Source organism: Leopardus geoffroyi, chromosome E1, assembly GCF_018350155.1.
Source record: "Leopardus geoffroyi isolate Oge1 chromosome E1, O.geoffroyi_Oge1_pat1.0, whole genome shotgun sequence".
In the NCBI taxonomy this organism is placed as follows: domain Eukaryota; kingdom Metazoa; phylum Chordata; class Mammalia; order Carnivora; family Felidae; genus Leopardus; species Leopardus geoffroyi.
Genome location: NC_059330.1, coordinates 41,502,777 through 41,526,393, shown reverse-complemented (window position 1 = coordinate 41,526,393; position 23,617 = coordinate 41,502,777). Strand labels below are relative to the sequence as shown.

At 42.6% G+C, this 23,617-nt stretch overlaps 2 protein-coding genes across 15 annotated transcripts in view; one reads left to right on the top strand and one right to left on the bottom strand.

Annotated features, from left to right (window-relative positions):
• NBR1 (NBR1 autophagy cargo receptor) overlaps window positions 1–20,318 on the bottom strand; it is a 28,517-nt gene extending 8,199 nt beyond the window's left edge. For 3 of the 8 annotated variants that reach the window (XR_006714989.1, XR_006714990.1, XM_045489014.1), the window contains exons 1-16: window positions 19,726–19,856; window positions 16,242–16,352; window positions 12,914–12,976; window positions 12,188–12,206; window positions 10,445–10,467; window positions 7,338–7,532; window positions 6,712–6,789; window positions 6,068–6,282; window positions 5,363–5,530; window positions 4,883–5,092; window positions 3,340–3,499; window positions 2,954–3,244; window positions 2,124–2,273; window positions 1,573–1,648; window positions 815–925; window positions 462–626 (exon numbers count right to left, since the gene is read on the bottom strand). Coding sequence is in view for 6 of the 8 variants with exons in the window: in XM_045489014.1 (XP_045344970.1) it covers window positions 462–626; window positions 815–925; window positions 1,573–1,648; window positions 2,124–2,273; window positions 2,954–3,244; window positions 3,340–3,499; window positions 4,883–5,092; window positions 5,363–5,530; window positions 6,068–6,282; window positions 6,712–6,789; window positions 7,338–7,532; window positions 10,445–10,467; window positions 12,188–12,206; window positions 12,914–12,976; window positions 16,242–16,343 (2,026 nt within the window). In the remaining 2 variants the exon portion in view is untranslated. Of the gene's footprint in view, window positions 1–461; window positions 627–814; window positions 926–1,572; window positions 1,649–2,123; window positions 2,274–2,953; window positions 3,245–3,339; window positions 3,500–4,882; window positions 5,093–5,362; window positions 5,531–6,067; window positions 6,283–6,711; window positions 6,790–7,337; window positions 7,533–10,444; window positions 10,468–12,187; window positions 12,207–12,913; window positions 12,977–16,241; window positions 16,353–19,060; window positions 19,215–19,725; window positions 19,971–20,079 lie in introns of those variants that run through there. The other 5 variants (XM_045489015.1, XM_045489018.1, XM_045489016.1 and 2 more) reach the window with 4 other exon arrangements.
• Window positions 19,961–23,617, top strand: part of BRCA1 (BRCA1 DNA repair associated) — a 62,833-nt gene continuing 59,176 nt past the window's right edge. For 2 of the 7 annotated variants that reach the window (XM_045489011.1, XM_045489007.1), the window contains exons 1-2: window positions 20,712–20,921; window positions 21,900–21,985. In XM_045489011.1, the coding sequence (XP_045344967.1) occupies window positions 21,906–21,985 (80 nt within the window). In that variant the 5' untranslated portion in view covers window positions 20,712–20,921; window positions 21,900–21,905. Of the gene's footprint in view, window positions 20,041–20,460; window positions 20,565–20,711; window positions 20,985–21,899; window positions 21,986–23,617 lie in introns of those variants that run through there. The other 5 variants (XM_045489013.1, XM_045489012.1, XM_045489010.1 and 2 more) reach the window with 4 other exon arrangements.

Below are 23,617 nucleotides of genomic sequence, written 5' to 3'. Positions count from 1 at the left end.
ATCTGTTGTAAAGAAAGTGGATTATGACAGAATATAACCTCGTGAAACTTAGTTTGGTACCCCAGCTTCTGCACGCTATTTCCTGGACTGTGTCCTGGGAGAAATGACAAAACTCAGCTGTCAATGGAGGTCTCTGCTGAAGAGCTCTGTCAACTTACAGGAAGACTCCTCACAGCAGAATCCAGGCAGCACAAGTCGCTGTTGTTCCTCTGAATCGTACAGCTGTAATTCTGCCCCCAAGAAAGTGTGAAAATGTGTTATGGTGGTTGCTTTGCTCTTGAGGCTACAATTAAAATGGTCAGGTAGAGTGTGTGGAGTCTAAAGAAACAACCATGACCTGAAGTCTAACAAAGATCACCTAACCTCCACTCTCAGTGAAGAAGAGCACTTCTTTCTACTCTGGTCAGGCAGCCACAATTCAAGCACCACCCTGCTAGGTGGAGGAACCCAGGGACACTCACTGTGTGGGGATTTCTGTCTGCAAGGTGGTTTGTGATCCGGGGCAGCATCCAAGGTAAGGGATCGGATTACAGTCTCACACACGAACTGGGTCCCACTCAGGTCATCTTCTGCTTCCTCCACTGAGGAAATGTTCTTAGCCTTCCTCCTAACTGATGCTGTGGGATCTGAAAGACACAAAGCTTGTCTGCACTTGGTGTGGAGGAGCTTCTTCCATTCATGTTCCCATGCTGATACCATGCCAAGGAATAGCCTTGACTATCTGTGCCATATGAAGATTAGGAGGAGTATGTATGAAAACGGTATAATATGGAAGGAGACAATGCAAAAACTTTACAAATATTGAAGTCCCTACCAGGAAGTGCTTTAAATCCTGCCCCTTCACTCTCTTCCTGTATCTGCCCCAAGCCTGGCTTCTCTATTAAAGGATTGTCATGCGGCAGAGGAGACATGCAGGGAGTCATATCTGCAGAATGAAGACAGAAGAATCATCAACCAAGAAAAAGCATCACGTCGTAAACAGGGTTCAGAAGCAGCGGCTCACAGGCTTCTTGCCTCCTGCAGGGCTAAAACAAACCTAAGTATGCTTCAAGGCCTGTTGTAAAGAAAATTCTCCAGACCATCAGGTATGGAAGTTATCTCAGATCAACGAACGCAGGAAAGATCAGTCATCTGGCCTTAAAAACCACGGCCAAGACACAGAACCAGGAATGTAAAGGGAAAAAAGGACATAATGTTTACAGAAAAATGGAGAAGAGGGCTCCCCCACCCCACTTCTTAAAGATTTCATTTTTAAGTCATCTCTACACCCAGTGTGGGCCTCAAACTCACAACCTCAAGACCAAGAGCCTCATGCTCCACCAACTGGGAAGCCAAGCGCCCCAAGGGTCCCTTTATCGTGGGGAAGTCTTACACCACCATGTATTGTTGACTCTGACAGACAACAGAAAAAAAGAAGGGACGTGATGAATGGGTGCAATTTTACTGTCACACGGTGGGAGAAATCCTTGTCATCTATTTTCTCAGAGTAAGATACTACCTATCAGAGTCTAGGGTATAGCACTTTTGTGTCCGTTAATAAAATGAACAATATGGGTTGAATGACATTCTTACCCACGGGAGTATTGTGGGGCACTCTTTCCAACTCTTGGACAATGTTTATATCCAACAGTTCAAAGGACAGCAGGTCCTGGAGGAAAAAAGGGCAATGTTAGGCTACTTGCCATGGAGGCTGGAGTCATGTTTTGTCCTGCTGGGATGTGTAGGCCACTGAGCATCACACATTCCTCACCAAATTCATGCCTCACCTCAGTCAAGTGAAATCAAGGAGAGCGAAATGGGAACTAGGTGTTCAAATAACCAAGTGGCAGGAGAGAGAGAAAATGCAGTGGGGGTGAAAATGAACTAGAGAAGCAGAAGTGAAGAGACAACTGAAGGGAAGCTGTGGGGAAGCATGCGAGTTACCAACTCAGAGAGGAAACATTTAGTTCAGAGGCCTCCTTCCACAGGTGACCTCCTTCCCACTCTGCATCTGAATGGATCAAAGTGGGCATCTGCCTAACTTGCTGGGCACTGCCTGTGGCTATATCACCTTCTCCTCAAGGGGGTAAGGCCTCTTTCTCCACTGCCTTGTCCTTTGCCCCCCAAAGTGTTCAGTCTCCCACCTGGGCAGTCAGTAGATCCACGGAGGGGATGTAAAGCTCCCTCTCACTGGCAACATTTTTTGTCTTCTGTGGGATGCAGGTTCCTGTCCCTTGTGACTGCTCAGTTACTTCATCAAGCTGAATGTCTTCTTTAGCCAGAAGAAAAGCTTCCTGCACAGACAAAACCATTGGGACAAATGTCAGGCCCTCAAATGAACTCAAAATGTAAGGTGGCAGCTGCCTCCCTAAAAAACAAAACACTGCTGCACCTCTACATGTTTTAAAACTTGTTCTGATGTAATTTTAGACTTACAGAAAAGTTGTAAAAATAATAATCCCCTTCACCTAACTTCCTTTAACGACAAGTCAGGTTAACCATAGTTGACGACAGTCAAAAGCAGGAAATTAACTTGGTTAACTAAATCTAAGCAGTAAAATGCTCTAAAAACTAGTAACACACTAATAAATGGAAGTTGCTTAAAAAAACTGCACCAACCAAAAAAAAAAAGGCAAGACTTCATTAGTATTTACGAACACACACGTGGATATTCAGGAGAGGTAAGGGTTAAGGAGCAAAGCCATTAGTCCAGCAGTTCAACAGGCCAGCCAGCCCTACCTTCCCTCCTGCAGCAGAGGCTGGCCAAACATCATTACAAAGAGATACAAAAGCACTGAGGGATGCCTGCACCAAGATCCTAAGGACATGCAAAGAAAGCCCCTGAGGACTAGGCCTAATAAAAGCTTACTAATGTGCTGGGGGGAGGGGGAGGAGCTACGTTTTCCAGATGTCTAGAGGAAAAACTAGCTGTGTGTGGGTTGTTTTAGCTTTAGTTTACCCTTCCAATATTCACCTCTTGCTGGCAAGTGAGCTCATCAGCTTTGCTTGAGTTAATCATGCCCTTTTCAACGTTCTCAGGGCTCTCTGTGGAGGGGAAAGGATCCACTATGATACTGCACCAGACCCGAGGCCCAAACTGTTGGCCTTTGTGAGAAAGACGCCAATGGGAAGTGTACGTTCCCTCCAAGGCTGGGGCGATGAACTCCACGGACACAACACCCACATGGCCGGCCTTTAGGCAGGGAACCAGAACATCTTTCTTTTCTGTAGAAGCCAAAGTTAGGTTTCCCCACATGAACTTGAGCTGAAAAGAACAGTGACAAGAGAAAGCAAGCTTGTAAACTGAGCACTGTCACTTCTAATCACATCTTTACATTCTGGGTGGGAAAAAAAAAATACCTTTGTGTCTCCATTCCACTTGACGTTTCCTGTATTTTTCATCCTCCAGTGTTTGATAAACTTGGTTCCTGGCTGAAGGTGAGTCCCATCAGGCAAATTCTCATCCACAAACGCTGCACTGAGGGTTGGCATAACTGGGGCACAGGGCTGCAAAGGGAGCCTGAACAGAAATTCAGATAGTAGTCACTTGTGTTGGGTATGATGGCTTCTGAGTATCTAGCACCGTGATTCAAGAGGCTGACAGTGACTCTTCGTTTGCCTTAAAAATAATAGGGGGCGCCCAGCTGGCTCAGTTAGTGGAATGTGGGACACTCTTGATCCCAGGGTTGTAGGTTCGAGCCCCACACTGGGTACACAGACTACTTAAAAATAAGATCTTTGGGGCGCCTGGGTGGCGCAGTCGGTTAAGCGTCCGACTTCAGCCAGGTCACGATCTCGCGGTCCGTGAGTTCGAGCCCCGCATCGGGCTCTGGGCTGATGGCTCAGAGCCTGGAGCCTGTTTCTGATTCTGTGTCTCCCTCTCTCTCTGCCCCTCCCCCGTTCATGCTCTGTCTCTCTCTGTCCCAAAAATTACTAAACGTTGAAAAAAAAAAATTAAAAAAAAAAAAAAAAAAAAAAAAAGATCTTTACGGGCACCTGGCTGGCTCAGTTGGAAGAGCATGCGACCCTTGATCTTGGGATTGTGAGTTTGAGCCTTACGCTGGGTACAGATGTTACTTGAAACAAATCTTTTAAAAAACTGTAGTTTTTAAAAAAGTTTATTTATTTGAGAGAGGGAGCGAGCACGCACATGTGTGCATGAGCGGAGAAGGGGAAGAGAGACAGGGAGAGAGAGAATCCCGACCAAGCTCAGTGCTGTCAGCGCAGAGCCTGACTTGGGGCTCGATTCCAAAACAGTGAGATCACAACCTGAGTGGAAGTCAAGAGTTGGATGCCCAACCAACTGAGCCACCCAGGTGCCTCTAAAAATATTTGAAAAACAAGACAGATGTGACTCCTGAGCTGAAAAACTATGGTGAGGATAAAGGTCCATAAATAAAAGAACTAGAGAGTCAGGTCCTTTAAATCCCAACTGCCTCCAGTGAAGAGAAGTCACACCAGCCAGTTTGGAACCTTGTTAGTTGCTGTCCTTCTGAAGAACGCAACAAAGCAAGTGTCAACAATGACTACCAAACCACCCTGTAAGAATACTAGGATCAGGGGCGCCTGGGTGGCTCAGTAGGTTAAGTGTGTGACTTCGGCTCAGGTCATAGTTCTCACAGTTGGTGTGTTCAAGCCATGTATCCGACTCTGTGCTGACAGTGTGGAGCCTGCTTGGGATTCTCTCTCCTTCTCTCTCTGCCCTTCCCCAACTTGCACCCTCTATCTCAAAATAAATAAAACTTAAAAAAGAAAAAAAAAGAATGCTAGGATTAGAGAATGGGAAGCTTTAAGAGTTTGGGTGTTATTAGGGGCTGCCAAAAAATAAGAGAAAACCTGGCTGAAGTTCTGGTTTTGGAAGGCTGGATCTCCACCTTGGTGCCCACCCAGGCCCTGGGCTTACATCAGGGTGTTTGACTGCAGCAGGCTCTCGGGTCGGCCCAAAGGGGACCTGGGGCTCTGGAGTCCGTGGATGGAACTCCACAAGTGAATCTTCCTGTGGAGCTTAAGCTGCTTTTTGAGTTCCTTGACCTCTGCCTTTCGCTGTTTCTTCTCGGCTCGCAACCTTTGCTTTTCTGCTTTAAGAAAGTTCTTGTCAACCTGTTTCTGGAGCCTGTGAGGTAACAAATGAAAAGTGTCAAATCCTCACAAATCCTGAAGCTATTCTGAGCCATTTGTAGCCTCCATCAGTGCCAGCCTCTAGTTTAACTTCTTTCTATAGTTTTCATTTCTGTCTCATTAGCTTTGGGTAATCGTCCTCATCATCACACATCAACTGGAAATGAATAGGAACTAAGGAGACTGTGCATTTTTGTGATTCACGTCCCATCACCAGAACCAAGACTCCCATCAAAGAACAAGCCTCCTTTCCTTATGGTTTTACCTGGCTTGTTCCAGAGCAGCAGGAAGACGAGGGGCAGAGAACCTTGGGTGAGAGAATGCTTCAGAAGAACCCACAACAGGTCTCCGTAGCTTCAGCAGGATGTGGTTGGAGTCATGGGCATATGGCCCTGATTCACAATCTTCACAGATATTGTAGGATGGACATAGGCTGTGGGGAAAAGCATGGCGAGTGGGAAGTACCAGAGGTGGTGAGATAGGAGACTAGACTTCTATACTGACTGTATTACCAGCTAGGCAGTAACCTGAGCATGTCACCTGGCCATGCCATGTCTCAAGTTTCCTTATTAACAAAATGAGAATTAAGAGACTTAACATGTATGCATTTCAAAAGACAATCTATGAGAGGAAGCAAGATATGAAAGCACCTGGAACAACAGGGAGATAATCCGTGGTGATATAATTTTGCTTTGGGGAATGTAAGTTTGTCTGGCTCTGTCATTTTTTTTTTTTTTTTTTATCGTTTTTGGTTTTGTTAGTTCAATGTACATCTGAACACAACAATCTGAATAGTTACCCTTCAAATAGTTATTATATTTCTTGTGGGTGGAGAATAGCTTATTTCCAATCCAGAGGTGCTATCTATGCATGATGCTCAGAGACAGAGTACGTGCTAATTTGCTTTTACCTATCCAGGATGCCAGAAAGGCCTGCTCAAAGGTCTTCTAATAGCCAAGTTACTGTTTACCTGCACTGGTAGCGCACACCAAAGATCCTCCTTTGGCAGCTGCTGCAAGCAATATGCCAGTTGAACTGGTTTTCCGGCAGAAACAGTGTTTCCTCTGAAATAGGCATGGAGACCTCTGAGGGACAGGAACCCAACGATGGGTTCTGGAGGACAAGCTTCTCATGTAATTTCTGTTCCAGTTTCTCAACTGTTTCTTTGACCACCTGTTCTCTGAACTAGAATACAGAGCAGAAGAGGGGAAAACCTTAGTTATACCACAAACCTCACTGTCTCTGGTATAGCATAAGAACATAATAAAACACCTAGTAGCTACTGAACAAAAAGAAATGTAGCAAAAGGTCTATTCTCTTCCACAGCTAACCAGGTTCAAAGAAGACACCAAGAAATTGTTTTGCTGAGAAAGTTTCTAACCTCTTCCTTCTCAAGCACAGAGACTAGTTCCTTTCCCTTACATCCTTAGAAGTAGGCTCCCTCTTTTCCCAGTCAATCACGGTAGAAGTGAGGAGCTTTCTTGACCAGAACCATTATCACTCTTCATTCGCCTGCACCAGAGGCAGCAGCCATTTGGGTTCGGTTTACTATTTCTCCCCTACTCCACCTGTGCCAACACTGCTGCTAAAACCCAACCCAGAGAGAACACTCACTGTCTCCAGGTAGCTCGTGAACCAGTCTGGGGGCTTGTCTTGAGGCTGGTCTGTGTTATGGGGAACAAGTGGGAGCCGCTGCAAGGAAACACAACCCAAGATCTTGGAGACTGTTTTTTGTTTTTTAAAAAAGATTCTTATTTTTTTAAGTAATCTCTATACCCAACATGGAATGGGGCTTGAACTCACAACCCTGACATCAAGAGCCACATGGTCTACTGACTGACCCAGCCAGGTGCCCCTGTTTAAAATAATTTTCCTGGGGTGCCTGGCTGACTCAGTCGGTAGACCATGGGACTCTTGATCTTGGGGTCATGAGTTTAAGCCACACATTGGGCATGGAACCTACTTAAAAAAAAAATAACAATTTTCCTGAAATGTGGTACTCTGAGGTTTCTTTTGTCAAATAATATAAATGGTTAAAAAAAAAGTATGAAGAAGTATAAAAGGAAAACAAAGTATATCATCCTATTGCCCCTTCTCCAGAAGTAACCAGTTACCAGTTTCAAAAAGTCAGGCAGAGATTGTCACAACTCCCAAATTGTTGATGGACAACTCAAATGTTAGACTATGGACAAGACATTCAGGCTAGAAAAACCGTAGAGACGGGTCCATTCCCTTCATACCTGTACTGTAGGCTCCTCTGGGGTCTTCATGTCTGATCCTAAGACTCTCACCAGTGAAGAATAATGGGCCAGTGGCTTCTTCCCTGCCCTCACAACTGGTCGTTTTTCTGCAACGGCTGGGAGTGGGGCTTCCTCGACAAGCCGGGAGCTTTCATGGACTTGCATCTGCAGTAGGTTTCCCTGCTTAACCGCCATCTGAGAGCATATGTTAGGAATAAACACGTTAACGTGTGATTCTCCTTTCCCAAATGAAATTCCAAAGACATCTAATCAGAAGAGGTAGGGTGAATTATGCTGAAAATATTAGCATTTACCTTTATTTTCTTAAATCAAATGGCATATACTATGTTATTAGTCAGCCTGCTGTTTCTTTAACCAAAATGTTACCTAGGAATGGTAACATTTGTGTTACATTTAATGTAGCATTACATTTAATGTACATTAATGTACATTTAATGGTACATTTAATGTACCACTTAGGTACATTTAATGTAGCACTTTGTGAGGTGAAATGTTCTCATTAATGGGTTACAACTTTTCTATATAACTGGTTTTTATGTAGGATTCCACTTATGGATTTTAATCTCAATTTTTCGAAAAAGTCAATCCCAGACTACCAGAACCCAAGAAACTTAAAGCCAAATGCTATAATTAAGCACTTACTTTTCCATTAAGAATAGTACTGTGGAAAGCATACTTGAGTGGTCACCTCTTTTTGAAAAGCATCTTCTTAAAAATGCTACTTTGAAAACTACTTCAAGGAGCATCTGAGGTCCTATGAAGGTACTCCAGTGTGCATAAAGAGATCAGGGGCTAAGTCTATGAGTTCGTAGCTCTCCCCACTTGTCACCCAGTGACAAGAAGAACTACTTTTCTTTTTCTTTTTTTTTTAATGTTTATTTAAGAGAGAGAGCGAGCGAGCATGTGCATGCACACAAACAGGGGAAGGACACAGAGAGAGGGAATCCCAAGCTGGTTCTGCACTGTTAGCATAGAGCCTGACACGGGGCTCAATCCCACAAAGCGTGAGACCATGACCCAAGCCAAAACCAAGAATTGGACACTCAACCAAATGAGCCACCCAGGCACCCCTGATGAACTGTTCTTTTATCTATTTTTATACAACAATCTTAAGCTTCCATTTATTTTACTTTTTAAAAGCTGATTTATTTTGAGAGAGTGGGCAGGGGAGGGGCGGGGGGGGGGTGGGAATCACAAGTAGGCTCCTCACTGCCAGCACAGAGCCCGAACTCACAGGGCTCAAACTCATGAACCATGAGATCATCTCCTCAGCCAAAATCCAGAGTCAGATGCTTAACAGACTGAGCCACTCAGGTGCCCCAAGCTTCCATATAAAAATAGCATTCTATGGCCAAAAAGTTTGACAGGTATTATTTTAAGATCAGGAATCAGCAAATCTTCTTAAAAGGCCACATAATAAATATTTGAGGCTTGCAGGCCATACAATTACTGCTCAAGTCTGCACAAAAGCAGCCACAGACAATACGTAATAGGCATGGCTGGGTTCCAATAAAACTTTATTTATAAAAACATATGGCTGGCCCACGGGCTGGTCTGCCAGCCTTTCTTCTAGACCATAAACCAAGAGACATTTAATAAAATGTATGGCAAAGTCTGTGGACAAAATTGTTCAAAAAGTTAGTATAATGAAATGTGTCAAAATATAAACATGGGATCTTAACTATCATATAGTACCATGCAAAAACGTATAAAAACTCTTGCTTCCTGAGACAGGGCAGGCTTATACAACATCTAGACTCCTGAGGTCTGAGATTTCTGACTGCATAGATAAACAGTGATCATGGGAAAGAGAAAAGTTTTGAAGCCTGTAGAAGACTTTTTTTTTTTTTTTAGTGAAACTACTGTAGCTTCTGAGAATAGGGAAAGAGAAAAGCCAGTGGGACAAGGGTGAAAGAATGTGGGGAAAAGCATGTTACAACAGCTTAAAAGCAAAGATGAAATAGGAAGAGCACGTGAAAACTAGGGAAGAAGGAAATGATGAAGCATGAAATAACTAAGAGATGAGCAGCTCAACTAAGAGAAACCAGGGAAGGGCCTGAATGTCCAAAACCAAGAGACTGGCTGGTAAATAAGGATTTCTGAGTAAAAACCAAGCAGGCTGGCTGAACTGTTGAATCAGGTTGCACCCACAATGGCAATTTTAACCAGGCAACAGAAAGGGTAAATCCAGCTCCCAATTAAAAAAATCTTGCCCTTTCCTCCCTAGACCAAAAGTGATTATAGAAAAGAGTTTTGTTGTGGACTAGAAGTTCATAAAGGATAGTAAACTTTAATTTTTTTTAATGTTTATTTTTGAGAGAGAGCGAGCGAGCGAGCAGGGGAGGAGCAGAGAGAGAGAGAGAGGGAGATACAGAACCTGAAGCACCCTCCAGGCTCTGAGCTGTCAGCACAGAGCCCGATGTGGGACTTGAACTCACAGACTGCGAGATCATGACCTGAGCCAAATTTGGGACGCTTACCCAACTGAGCCACCCAGACGTCCAAAGGATAGTCAAACTTTAAAGAAAAATCTTAATTACAAAGGTGGTAATGAAAGGACAGCTGGGCACACCTTAAAGATGTGACTTTGAGGAACGCTCTATTTCATTATTGACAAGCAAGAGATCGTTAACTGGATAGTTTATGCCTTAAATGCTCCCACTTTATATATAACATTCTATAGGAAACAAGGTGAGGCACCTGGCTGGCTCAGTCAGTAGAGCATTTGACTCGATCTCATGGTCATGAGTTCAAGCCCCAAGCTGGGCATGAAGCCTACTTAAAAAAACAAAAACAAAAACAAAAGGTGAAGGAAGGAGATGAAAAATGTGAACCAGAAAGCATAATTCTACACAGTTCCTTGTATTTTTAAATCCTACAATGGTGACACCAAGATCAACAACGAGAGGGAAAAATATCTTTATATCAGGAGCTGCCTTTTGCTGAGTGATATGCCCTACTAATCATAATCTCCCTGAAAATCTGTTTTTGTTGTGTTTTGTTAGTTTCCCCTCACGGCTAATGGCATTCAGGTTCAAGTTTTAGTTAACAAATATTATTTGCAAATAAGATGAAATAACCATTACCTTAAGTGCTTCTTCATATTCTCCTAAAAAGACAAAGAATAAATATACTGTGTTATTTCTTCACCACCCCAAAAGATTCTATTTAAGTACAGCCAATCCTTTCTTTTAAGAATTTTTTGCTTACAATCCTTATACATGAACAGCTACTGCCTTTTTGCTGACAAACTCCCTTCCTGTCCCATTGCAAATAGAAGCCACATGTAGATTAGTTCTGCCTCTTAAATCTCTCTCCCTCTCTCTGCTACTGGAGACTTCCAGCTGTAAAACCTCAACCCAGCTCCCTCCCACTAGGGAGGGATACAAGGGACTTCATGGATAGTGCTAACCCAGGCAGACCTCAAATGTATTGCAGGTTTGGTTCCAGACTCCTGCAATAAAGCGAATACCAGGAAATTGCAAGTCAAATCAAGTTTTTGGTTTCCCAGTGCATATAAAAGTTATGTTTCCACTCTCTGCAATCTATTAAGTGTGTAATAGCATTATATCTAAAAAAAAAAAAAAGTACATATCTTAATTAAAAAATACTTTATTGCTAAAAAATGCTAACCATCATCTGAGATTTTAGCCAAGTCATAAACACTGATCACAGATTGTCACGTTATATATAATAATAATGAAAACATTTCAAATACTGCGAGAATTACCAAAATGTGACACAGACACAAAGTGACCAAATGCTGCTGGAAAAAGTGACTCAGGGTTGCCACAAATCTTCAGTTTGTTAAAAAAAAAAAAAAAAAAAAAAAGATGCAGTATCTTCAAAGCACAATAAAGCGAAATGCAATAAAATGATATATGCCTGTTCTATCATTACAGCTGGTTAAAATAAGCTTTTGGGGCTAGCCTAGGGACCTAGCCTTTATTTTTTGTTTTGTAATTTTTTTTTTAACGTTTTTTATTTATTTTTGAGACAGGGAGAGACAGAGCATGAACAGGGGAGGGTCAGAGAGAGGGAGACAGAGAATCTGAAACAGGCTCCAGGCTCTGAGCTGTCAGCACAGAGCCCGACGCGGGGCTCGGACTCACAGACCGAGAGATCATGACCTGAGCTGAAGTCGGCCGCTTAACAAACTGAGCCACCCAGGCGCCCCGGGGCCTAGCCTTTAAACGCAACATTGTTCCTATGGGAAAATGAACTCCAAGCTCTGAACAACCAAACCATCTTAGAAATACACTCTGGGATACCACTTGTTTGTAAGGTGACATTAACATATATACCAAGTCAGGGACAAAGGCAACATCGGGAGAATGGAGTTGTATGTGTTGAACTGGGAAGCATATTTTCAAAAGATTAACATCTTAAACATAAGAGAACCTTCCATTAAAGCTGTCCTTAGGGTCCAATCAAAGGCACTAATGTATATACAAAAAACTGCTACAAAATAAAAATCTGCTATGTAACTAATGCCCATGGACAAGTGAGTATGATGTCAATTTACTGTATGTTAAATTCGAGTCTAAAATAAATAGTGCAGCAAGATCTTAGTGTAAATGGAAATGCATACACCCATCAACAGATTAAGGCTTGAAAATTTCTTTTTTGAGAGAGAGAAAGAGAATGTGCATGCATGTGTGGGTCAGGGAGAGGGAGAGAGAGAATCCCAGTCAGGGGTTTGATCCCACAACTCTGAGATCTAGACCTGAGCCAAAATCAAGAGTTGGTTCCACAACTGACTGAGCTACCCAGGCACCCCCAGATTAAGGCTTTTAAGTAAAGTTAAGCAGGTTCTCTTAGGAACTCACCTTGACTATTGATGGATACCTGTAAAAGGACAAAAGCAACAGGGAATTATAAACCTCCTGTCATTGTAACATTTCTGTTACTAGGACCAGCCTCACACGTAAGATGAACAATCTCAGGTTAGGGATTCAGCTTTTCCAGTATCATGAACTAACTGTGAATAATAATTAAGGACTTTTATTGCTTAACTCCTGTATCCTCCTTTATTTCAGGTACATTAAGAGGCAGCATAATATAGAGGTTAAGAGCTTGGGCTCTGGAGTCAGAGTATATGGAAGGAACCCCTACTCTACTATTTCCAAGATTTTGTGCCTGTGGGCAAGTTACTTAGCTTCTCTGGGCTTCAGTTTCCTCATGGGTAAAAAAGAGATAATAATGTAATACCCAATACATAGTACTGTTGTTAGTCTGACACATTGCAGTCACTCAATAAAGGTTTGTCATTATTTTTATTATTATAAGCTAAATGGCAAGTTATGATATATTTGAACTATAGGACTATATAGTTTTAAAAGTTATCTCCCAAATTTCCTTCTTCAATGTTTACTCCTTATTTCTCAACTCCATCTCAGATTCCACAGTCAGCTAAGAACATGCAGTTATCAAGTACATTTAAACCACTACACAAATGAGAAAACATTAGTTGGAACTTTTCAATCCCCCATCATTCTTGAGAAATAAGATCCCTATTCTGGATACCTGGCCATGGGTACCATCGTATACTTTACCTCTTCATTTTCCTCATCCAGGTATTTTATCTGAATAGTGTTCAGATCAAATGAAACTTTTACCTGCAAATGAAATGTATATACATCATATCAAAAAGGCAGATTGTAACAGAAACCCAGAAGTCCTAAAAGAAAGGGTGAGCATATTTCACTACATAAAAATTAAACATTTAGGGGCGCCTGGGTAGCTCAGCCAGTTAAGCGTCTGACTCTTGACTTCAGCTCAGGTTGTGATCTCATGGTTCGTGGGTTCAAGCCCTGCACTGGGCTCCATGCTGACAGTGCGGAGCCTGCCTGGGATTCTCTCTCTTTGGGGACACTCTGTCCCTCCCCAGTTGGCACACGCATGTGCACTTATGCTCTCTCCCAAAATAAATTAAAAAAAACTTTAAAAAATTAAACATTTAAATGGCATAAAAGAAGAAAACCATGTCAAAAGACAATAGATGGGAAATATTTGCAACTCATAACCAAGGGTTATTATCAGCAATACACAAAAATCATCTGCAAAACTGCTAATCATTATGATAAACAATCGAGGTAAACGTAGGCAAAAAGGTATGGAGATTTCTTTCAAGAGAGATCAAATGTGACTAACAAGTATAGGAAAAGATGTTCAACCTCAATGCTAGTCACAGCAATGCAAATTAAAGCAATGAGATGTCATCTCAATAGAATGGTAAAAAAAATTTTAAAGCCATAACATCCAGTGTTGTCAAAAATTCAGGGCACTGTCATATATTTCTGCACTGGCTACAATTGTTCTGTAAAGCACCTGGCAGTATCTATCAAAAATTAAAATCACATGCCTTGTGACCCATTAATCTTTCTTTGGAAAACTTTATCCTACAAAACAGTGCTTAAGTTTTATACACAAAGAGATCTCTCCTGTAGTTTATTTTATAATGGTGAAAAGAAAAACGAACAATAACAAAAAAACCCTTTTGACCTTGAGGGTACTGAGTAAGTGAAATAACAACAATGAACTCACAGATACAGATAGCACACTGGTGGCTGCCAGAGGCAGGGGGTGGGAGGTGAGTGAAATGGGTGAAGGTGGTGAAAAGGTACAAACTATCAGTTATAAAATAAATAAGTCCTGGGAATGTAATGTACAGCATACTGAATATAGTTGTTAATAGTTGCTAAGGAAGTTCTCATAAGAAATTTTTTTTTTTTATAAATTTTTTTTTTAATGTTTATTTATTTTTGACAGACAGAAAGAGACAGAGCGTGAGCTGGGGAGGGGCAGAGAGAGGGAGACACAGAATCCGAAGGAGGCTCCAGGCTCTGAGCTGTCAGCACAGAGCCCGACGCGGGGCTCGAACTCACAAACTGCGAGATCATGGCCTGAGCTGAAGTCGGACACTTAGCTGACTGAGCCACCCAGGAGCCCCAAGAAAAAATTTTTTAACTACACGTGGTGACAGATGTTAGCTAGACTTATTGTGATCATTTTGCAATATATACAAATTTAAAGTCATTATACTATATACCTGGAACTAATATAATGTTATATGGCAATTATATCTCAATTAAAAAAAAAAACTAGAAACAATCTTTCAATTAGAAATGGTTAAATTATGGTATGACAACACCAAAATACTGTGGAAAATCTATAGATTTATTTATTTTATTTATTTTTTTTTTTTTTAAATTTTTTCTCTTTCAACGTTTATTCACTTTTGGGACAGAGAGAGACAGAGCATGAACGGGGGAAGGGCAGAGAGAGAGGGAGACACAGAATCGGAAACAGGCTCCAGGCCCCGAGCCATCAGCCCAGAGCCCGACGCGGGGCTCGAACTCCCGGACCGCGAGATCGTGACCTGGCTGAAGCCGGACGCCCAACCGACTGCGCCACCCAGGCGCCCCGGAAAATCTATAGATTTAAAAAGGATGACCCTGGATCCTTATCTATTCATTGAGAACTGTCTATAACATCCTGCTGGGAAAAAAGGCAAGCTGCAGAATTATGTTTACAGTATGTTCCTAAGATGATATCTGTATGAACATGGAAAATGTGGGTAACTATATCCAAGGCTGTTAACAATGGTTAACAAAGAGGTGGGAACAGTGGGTGGAAGAGAAATGAAGAGAGGGATATTAACTTTTTCTTAGTATGTGTTTGGATTGTTTTACTTCTTATAATGGGCATGTATATTATACTTTTATAATTTAAAATTTACAGTAAGGAAAAAAGGCAAGCTGTCAACTCATTTAACTACTAGAAAAAGAAAAATAACTGTGTTTGGTTTTCAGATCATTTGACAAACACCCCAACTTTCTGGATAACCATCTGTTTAGGCCAGAATAAAGAAATATTTGCTGGAAGACAGAGGACTAGTTCAGATCATCTTTTGAAATCTTTCCACCATTTCTTTTTTTTAGTTTTCATAGCACATAACCAAATAAAAGCAGGTTTTTACCAAAGGGTTTTGCTGGATAAACAGTTACACAGGAAGTAAAACATTCACTACTGCAAAGCAAACAAAAACCAGAGGAGTACAAAGGGCAAACCAAGAGGAGGGAGGGCATTGACAACAACAAAAGAACAGATGAACTGCTAAGCACCTGTGGGAGTTTTTTCTGCTCAACTTTTTTTTTTTTTTTTTTGAGAGATAGAGATAGAGCACAAGCAAGGGAGGGCAGGGAGAGAGGGAGACACAGAATCTGAAACAGGTTCCAGGCTCCAAGCTGTCAGCACAGAGCCTGACATGGGGCTCGAACCCACGAATCCTGAGATCACGACCTGAGCCGAAGTTGGACGCTCAACAGACTGAGCCACCCAGGTGCCCCATGCTCAACTTTTTTTTTAAGATCTTTAAAAAATTTTAAGCAATCTCTACACCCCACTAGGCACCTGAAAACACAACCTCAAGATCCAGAGTCACACATTCTGCTGACTGAGCCAGCCTGGGGCCCCTTTGCTAACTTTTAGATACTTGACCTCTGAGCTAGCAATAACAACAATTAGCTCTTGCAAAACTTAGGTTATATCCTTGCTGGTTCACAAACTACAGTAACATATCTGCTCTCAGGCAGGAGAACATTTCCCTGGGGCCTGGTTAGGGTGGAAGCCACACCAATTCATTCCTTAGACTGTTTCTAAAATTAACAGGTTTTCCAAGTCTAGCTGCAAATTAAGGAATTTGTTTATTCTCTTGGGGGTGGGGAGAACATCGCCTACATGAATATTGAACCCCTGTCAAAAGTAATTTTCCAAAAGTCCTAGAAAAGGTAAATATGACAGCTATGAAACAACATTGCTAAAAATTGCTATCTTTGGAAAAATTAGGCTTAAAAGATGGAGAAACAAAGTAACACTCACCATAGCTTCAACATCAGCCCAAGTTGTATTTTCTGGATCAGAAACCAGAAAGCTTTGAGTTTCATTTTTGAAAGTCACATTTAGAGTAACCTGTGGTTCCATGCTGTGGGGCTAGAGTTGAGAGGATGGGTGAGAGAGAAAACAGTGGAAAGGGTTCTATAAAACTGCATAAGCATTCATTCAGCAAATACTTGTGAAGGCCTAATATGGGTTAGGCTAGGAAGACACCGAAGTGAATGAGAACACAATGTCTCTGCTCTTATGCTATTTACAACCTGGTGGGTAGCTTAAAACAAATCTCACTGTTAAACGTTTGCTGAAACAGTATAAATTTTGGCCACATCCGCAGAAGTCCTCTAACAGCTGTTAAATTCTTTTGGATTTTATGGAACTTTATATGATTAGTTAATTCAATAGATACTACTGAATATCCACTAGTGGCAGGATACCAATGAAGATGAACACCCACAGGTCTCTACCCTCAGGGAATTTACATTCTCATAGCTTGAAAGCAATATTCTACATTTTTCTTAGAAAAACAGCCTTTTCCTAAATTGAGCAACCCAGGTTCTTTGTTAAGATCAGTTTTAACAATTCAGAGGCCAAGACACTAGCCAAGAAACTACACAGGGGTAGCAGTCAACACCTTTCATCCAAGTTCATGTGGTGTTTTTTGTTTGTTTGTTTTTGTATTTTACTTTTTTTTTCTTTTATGGAACATTTCATGCATAAAAGTGGAGTGTCATGGACATATAACTATAGTAAACAATTCAAAGCTATCGTCATTTTGTCTATAATTCTGTATTGTCCCCAAATCCCCCAATATAGATTGACCATAGTTAACTAATGTTTTAACCAAACTATAGTACCATAATTAAAAACAAACTATTAAGGGAAAATTTAAACATATACAAATGAATAAAGATTAATATACAATGAACTCCTGAGGACCCATCAGGAATTTTCCATAATTATCATCAACCCAGGACTAATCTTGTTACAGCAATAGGATTATTTTGACAGCCATTATTTCATCCATAAAATAACTGAGTATGTAACCCTTAAAAAAATAAGACTTTTTGAAAAGATAACCACGATACCATTATCATGCCTAAGAAGTTAACAATTCTATAATTTAATGTCTATTCTGGTCAGTTGTTTTTAATTAAGGATTTTATTTACTGATGAGTTGTTAGATTATTATTTAAGTTTATTTATTTATTTTGGAGAGAGAGAGAGAGCCTGCACACATGCACATGTGGGGGAGGGGCAGAGAGAGGAGGAGAGAGAATCCCAAGCAGGCTTTGCACCATCAGCATGGAAACTGATGTGGGATTCGAACCCACGAACAATGAGATCATGACCTGAGCCAAAATCAAGAGTTGGACACTCAATTGACTGAGCCACCCGGGGACTTCTAGATTTTGTTCTTATGACTCTGTGAAAAAATAGTTTACTAAAATCTGAACCTAAGTTGTAATGAAAAAGGTCATCTTTTAAACATATCAGCAAATCTTTTAAGAAATCTCTTCAAAGAACCAGGTTCTGCTCTAGGCAAATGGAGAAAGGAGATGAACAACTATGTCTCAGGAATTTGCAGTGTAATGGTGAGGGAGCAAAAGGGCTGAGAAGAGCTGGGCTCCAGACACAGCTCTGACACATAACTAGCCATGTACAAAACAGTAAGTCATTTGACCTGAGCTTCAGTTCCTTAATCTGTAAAATAGGTCAAATAAAAACGTGTGTCCAAGTTCTTTGAGAACATTACTCAAACACAAAAATTATTGTAATAAATCAGTCTTTAGAAGCCAAAATAGACCTGTTTTTCCATAATACATTGAGAGTGTCATTAAAAAGGACTTTGGGAGTGCCAGGGTGGCTCAGTCAGTTAAGAATCTGACTCTTGATTTCGACTCAGATCATGATCTCACAGTTCACGGGGTCAAGCTCCACGTCGGGCTCTGTGCTGACAGCGTGGAGCCTGCTTGGGATTCTCCCTCTCCCTCCTCTCTCTCTGCCCTCCCTTGCTTGCATGTTCTCTCTCTTTCTCTTTCTTTCTCCAAAAAAACAAACATAAATAAACATTTTAAAAAGAGGACTTTGAACTTTCTGAGGATCTGGGTTTTTTTAAAATTCAAAACCAATCATCCTCCAATTTTTTCCATTTTTTGTCTCTACCTACAGTCAAGTTTACAACCAAAAAAAAAAAAAAAAACAAAAAAAAACCCAAAAAAAACCAAACCCAGTTTCTAGCACCAATCTGCTGACATCTAGTATTCATTCTTATGGAATGCAATTCTTGGAGTCCTTAACATTTGGACAGAATGCCTCCCCAGGTCAACTTCCCAGATTCTTGGGGAGAAAAAAAAATCTGGGAAATGAAGTAACTGATTCAGTCAGCCAAAAAGTGGATATTCTGAATCACCTTCTTACTTTTCAACTTCCCAGAAATGCTTTCCACACTTTTGAGAGTCCAGAAGGAAACTAATCTAACTCCCTTGTTCCAAATTACATACACAATTAAAATTAGTAGATACTTTGGAGCTCATCCAGCTGGTAGGCTGATGAGAGAAAACAGGAAGTGGGGGATTCTAGCTTAGCTGGACCATACCCAGGTCTTCATAAAGAAATGCCTATTTCTGTTTGGCTTTTATGTGAAAATTCTTTCAGCAAGAGCATTAATCTTGAACTTGAAATACCAAAGCTATGGTTAGCACCATCTGTCCTTGTAGCTTTAAAGCCAGTAAAGTCTGACGGCTGGGTCCTAGGCCTTCAGTTTTCAAAACTGGCATTATTACACGTTCATGCCACTGGCTCACATTTGCTTGGCACAAGTCAGCTTTTCCTCTACGTCAAATTTTTCAGGATACCAAAAATCCCTTTAATGAAGCAGACCTGGGAACTTGAGCTTTGATTACCGTCTCCACCAAAGGCCTGACTGTTAATCCGGGGGTTAAAACATGTGACCTATAGCTGGGTGTTTGACAAAAAGGAAAAACGGTGCCTTTCCCAAACCAGAGGTCCCTGACCAAGGAGACATCTTTACAAGGTTCTCAACAAGCGGAGGGGGATGGGGATGGGAGGCTGTGTGGGCACTGTCATTTTTTTTTTTTTTTTTCCCTGCAGACTTTATCCTTGTCTTCCAGTTATCGTTTCCCTAGCACTCCATGCCCCCAAGACCGTGTTACCACCCCCTGAAGAATCTCGCTTTCTTTGCCTAGGCCCTCTTTCTGCTGGAGAGTCTCAGCCTCCCATCAATAGATGCCAAGCGTTCTGAGCCACGGACCCCCCATCTCTCTGGAAGTATCCGCCGCCTCGGCCCCTTGGCCCAAACGGCTCTCTCATCCAGTCACTGAAAAGACTGGCTGCCCCCAGAGACGGAAAAAGTCGCCTTCTCTCTTGCAGGATCCCTTCCGTAAACTTCCCCTAGCCCTCTCAGTGGCGACGTGCTCCCACCCCTCTGTAACCGCCGCTACTTCCTTACCAGCTCCCCGCCCCCGGGGGGCGCCTGCCGGAGGCCAGTGCAAAAACCGTTCGCTGCCAGCTCTGCTGCTCTCCCCGCGGGGTGAATCTAACATGGCGGATAGAAATAGGACCTAGTCCCCAGTTTGAGTTTCCGACAAGATGATTGGCTCTTAACAGTTGTCTCTCAAAACTACCACCCCCCTTGATTGGCCGAGCATGCGTGGCAGGGGCTGGGCAACAGCAGCCATAACAGCACAACAACAACAAACACTGGGGCAGAGGGGCGGAACTACAAGTGCGCAATCGTGGGCCGCGGCCCATTTCCCCTTCCCAGGTAAATTCGGCGTCCACTGCATTCCCTTAGGTCACTGACCTTAGTGGACTCCTTGCCCGAGACTTGCGGGGCTGGATGGGAATTGTAGTCTTCCTGGGACTTGTAGGTTCTTTAGCCTATTCTCCGCTCTCAAGATGTGAAAACCTAACACTCCAATCCATATCTGTTGACGTGCGTAAGCGCACAGAGCTCTTCAATCTGTCAACTGGATTGCCGTGAGACTCTTGCCCGCTTCCGGTGTTGGAAGCGCCTCTCCATAAGACTACAGTTTCCAAGGAACACTGTGTCGAAGGCCTTTCGATCCGCAATGCATGCTGGAAATCGTAGTCCCCCCCCCCCCCCCCCAATCCTTTTATTTACCTAAACTGGAGACTTTCATTGCGGCGGAAATGGGGAGGGAACGGGGCCTCTTCTTGCGAATGTTTCAGGCACTATCTTGCGCTCCTATTCAGGCCTCAGGTATTGATTTCGACCCTAGTCCCGCAGTCTCTGTGACGTAATAAGCCGCAACTGAAAGCGTACAGGTGAGGGGGCAGGGGCCTCACATATAAGTGGGGGGAGAATTCTTTCTCTTCCGTCTCTTTCTAATTACGTAACGCGGGGAAGAATGGATGACCAATCGGGAGCCCGGAAAGACTCTCGGCTCTTTCTGCTCCTCCCTTCCGTAACGTGTTTTGATCTCGTATTCTGAGAGGTTCTCGCTTAGCGGCCGCGGACGGTTTCCGTGGCAACAGGAAAGCGCGGGAATTACAGATAAATTGAAAGTGCGACTGTGCGGCGAGAGCTCGCTGAGGTTTTTCTGAACTGAGGACGGCCCGGGAGGTTTTTATATAAGTGGGGCCCTGGACCCGGGAAGCCCCGACGCTTTGCTCTGGGTAAAGGTGAGAGAGCTCGCGGGAAGGGACAGGGCCCAAGGGGTGCTCCGAGGGATAGGCAGGAAACAGGTATGGAGAGAGTGGGGAAGAACAAGATGGGCATTACCTGGCTGGCAGGGGCGGGCGGAGGGTGAAACCTGAGAAGCCTAAGAAGTTAAGTCTGGGGAAATTGGGGAGGGGGCGCCTTGTGGGTCCCGGGGTAGAGGAGGCACTGAGGACAAGGGAGGGAGCAGGGTGTGTCCGAGGGGGAATCCTGATGACAGGAACTGGAATGTGTCCCGAGGGGAATATATAGTGTAAAAACATGGGCTGGGGTGTGTGAGAAGGGTATCCTGAGGAAGGAGGAAAGGGAGCAGGAATGTGTCGGAGAATAGGAGGAGGGTGGATTGTGAAGGAGGGGGAGCCCTGAAGAAAGAACTGGCTTCATACACGTTTCTGAGAAAGGACAAGAAGAAAGTAGAGGGGCGTCAGCAGTCACGCATATTGCTGGTATGAACGTGCCTAAAGAGGATCCTGAGATGGATGCAGACCAGTGAGAAACACTGGTGAAGGGCAGGGGTGGGGAGCGTTGGTTGGTGTTGGTTTTGTTTTTTGAGTTTGGTTTTAAACACAAGACAAAGAAAGGAGCCAGGTGATTGGAGAAATATGAGGCTACCATCACTCACTCAGTCACCCCACTGTGGCTTTCTTTTTCTTGGAGAGAGGAAAACACCAAAAGGAAGTGGTTGGAGGCTGTATGTGGGGAAAAAAAATAGAGAAAATAATGGTCTTTAATTACAAAAACAATATTTTGAATCTAAAAAATAAAGCTTTTGTCATTAATTCTATGGTTGGTATGATCCGGAAGCACTCCAGTCTTAAGTTTCTCTTATTTAAAAATGACATATAATGAAACTAGTCTGTTCTTATAAATCTTTTAAAGTGACTTGTGCGTGTGTATATCCATATATATTTAAGTTGATGCCTTAAAATTCATTGGAACAGGGAGAAATGGATTTATCTGCAGATCGTGTTGAAGAAGTACAAAGTGTCCTTAATGCTATGCAGAAAATCTTAGAGTGTCCAATCTGGTAAGTCAACAGAAGGGTTTCTTTTTCTTTTTTTTTTTTTTTCAACGTTTATTTATTTTTGGGACAGAGAGAGACAGAGCATGAACGGGGGAGGGGCAGAGAGAGAGGGAGACACAGAATCGGAAACAAGCTCCAGGCTCTGAGCCATCAGCCCAGAGCCCGACGCGGGGCTCGAACTCACGGACCGTGAGATCGTGACCTGGCTGAAGTCGGACGCTTAACCGACTGCGCCACCCAGGCACCCAACAGAAGGGTTTCTTCATTTGAGATTCTTCCTTTCTTGATTATATCCTATGCAAATAAGTAGAATTCACCTTACATATTAAGGAGAATAAAATTATACTATCTATTAAAATTAAATTATAAAAGTTGCTGCTTTTCTTAACTCAAGAGCTTTGGGAATATAGGAAGTTACTCCTTTTTCTCCACTCTGCTTCTCCCCTTCCCTTTTTACTGCCTTAACACATTCAGCTCCCTATCTTTCCTAGCCCACAGACTGTCTTGATTGGTTCTACTTTGGGGTAGGGATCTGGTTTGGAGTAAGTGGCCTTTTCATCCAGGCTCTAAAAACAGCTAGATCACTTGGAATGGGCATAGTTAATAGTGGCAAAATAAAATCACCAATGATTGGTGCTTGTGAATGGGTAGGTCTCCAGTTGGAACTAGTCCTGTTTGTTTGTTTATTTATTTATTTATTTAAAAAAATTTTTTTTTTCAATGTTTATTTATTTTTGGGACAGAGAGAGACAGAGCATGAACGGGGGAGGGGCAGAGAGAGAGGGAGACACAGAATCGGAAACAGGCTCCAGGCTCTGAGCCATCAGCCCAGAGCCTGACGCGGGGCTCAAACTCACATACTGTGAGATCGTGACCTGGCTGAAGTCGGACGCTTAACCGACTGCGCCACCCAGGCGCCCCTAGTCCTGTATATTTAAATAAGAAGTCCGCAGGGGCCCCTAGTCCTGTATATTTAAATAAGTCTACAGGGGCGCCTAGTCCTGTATATTTAAATAAGAAGTCCACAGGGGCCCCTAGTCCTGTATATTTAAATAAGAAGTCCACAGGGGCGCCTAGTCCTGTATATTTAAATAAGAAGTCCACAGGGGACTTCTCTGTCTCTCTCTGTCCCCAAAATAAATAAACATTGAAAAAAAATTAAAAAAAAAAAATAAGAACTCCATAGAGCATGCGACTCTTGATTTCCACTTTTTTTTTTTAATGTTTATTTATTTTTGAGGGATAGAGAACATGAGCAGGGGAGGGCAGAGAGAGAGGGGTACGGAGCATCCCAAGCAGGCTCTGTGCTGACAGCAGCAAAACTGATACGGAGCTCAAACTCAGAAACTGTGAGATCATGACCTGAGCGGAAGTCAAATGCTCAACCAACTGAGCCACCCAGGCGCCCCACTTGATCTCCACTCTTCATCTTGGGGTTGACTTCAAGCCCCACATTAGGTGTAGAGATTACTTAAAAATAAAATCTTTAAAGAAAAAAAAGAATACTGCGAATCATCAAAGTCTTTGGTAAGTCTCTGACTTTTTGAGTGAGCTTGTTTTTCTTCATCTATAAAATAAAGAGGGGACTAGAATATTCAAGGTTTTGGGACGCCTGGGGCGCTCACGGTTAAGACT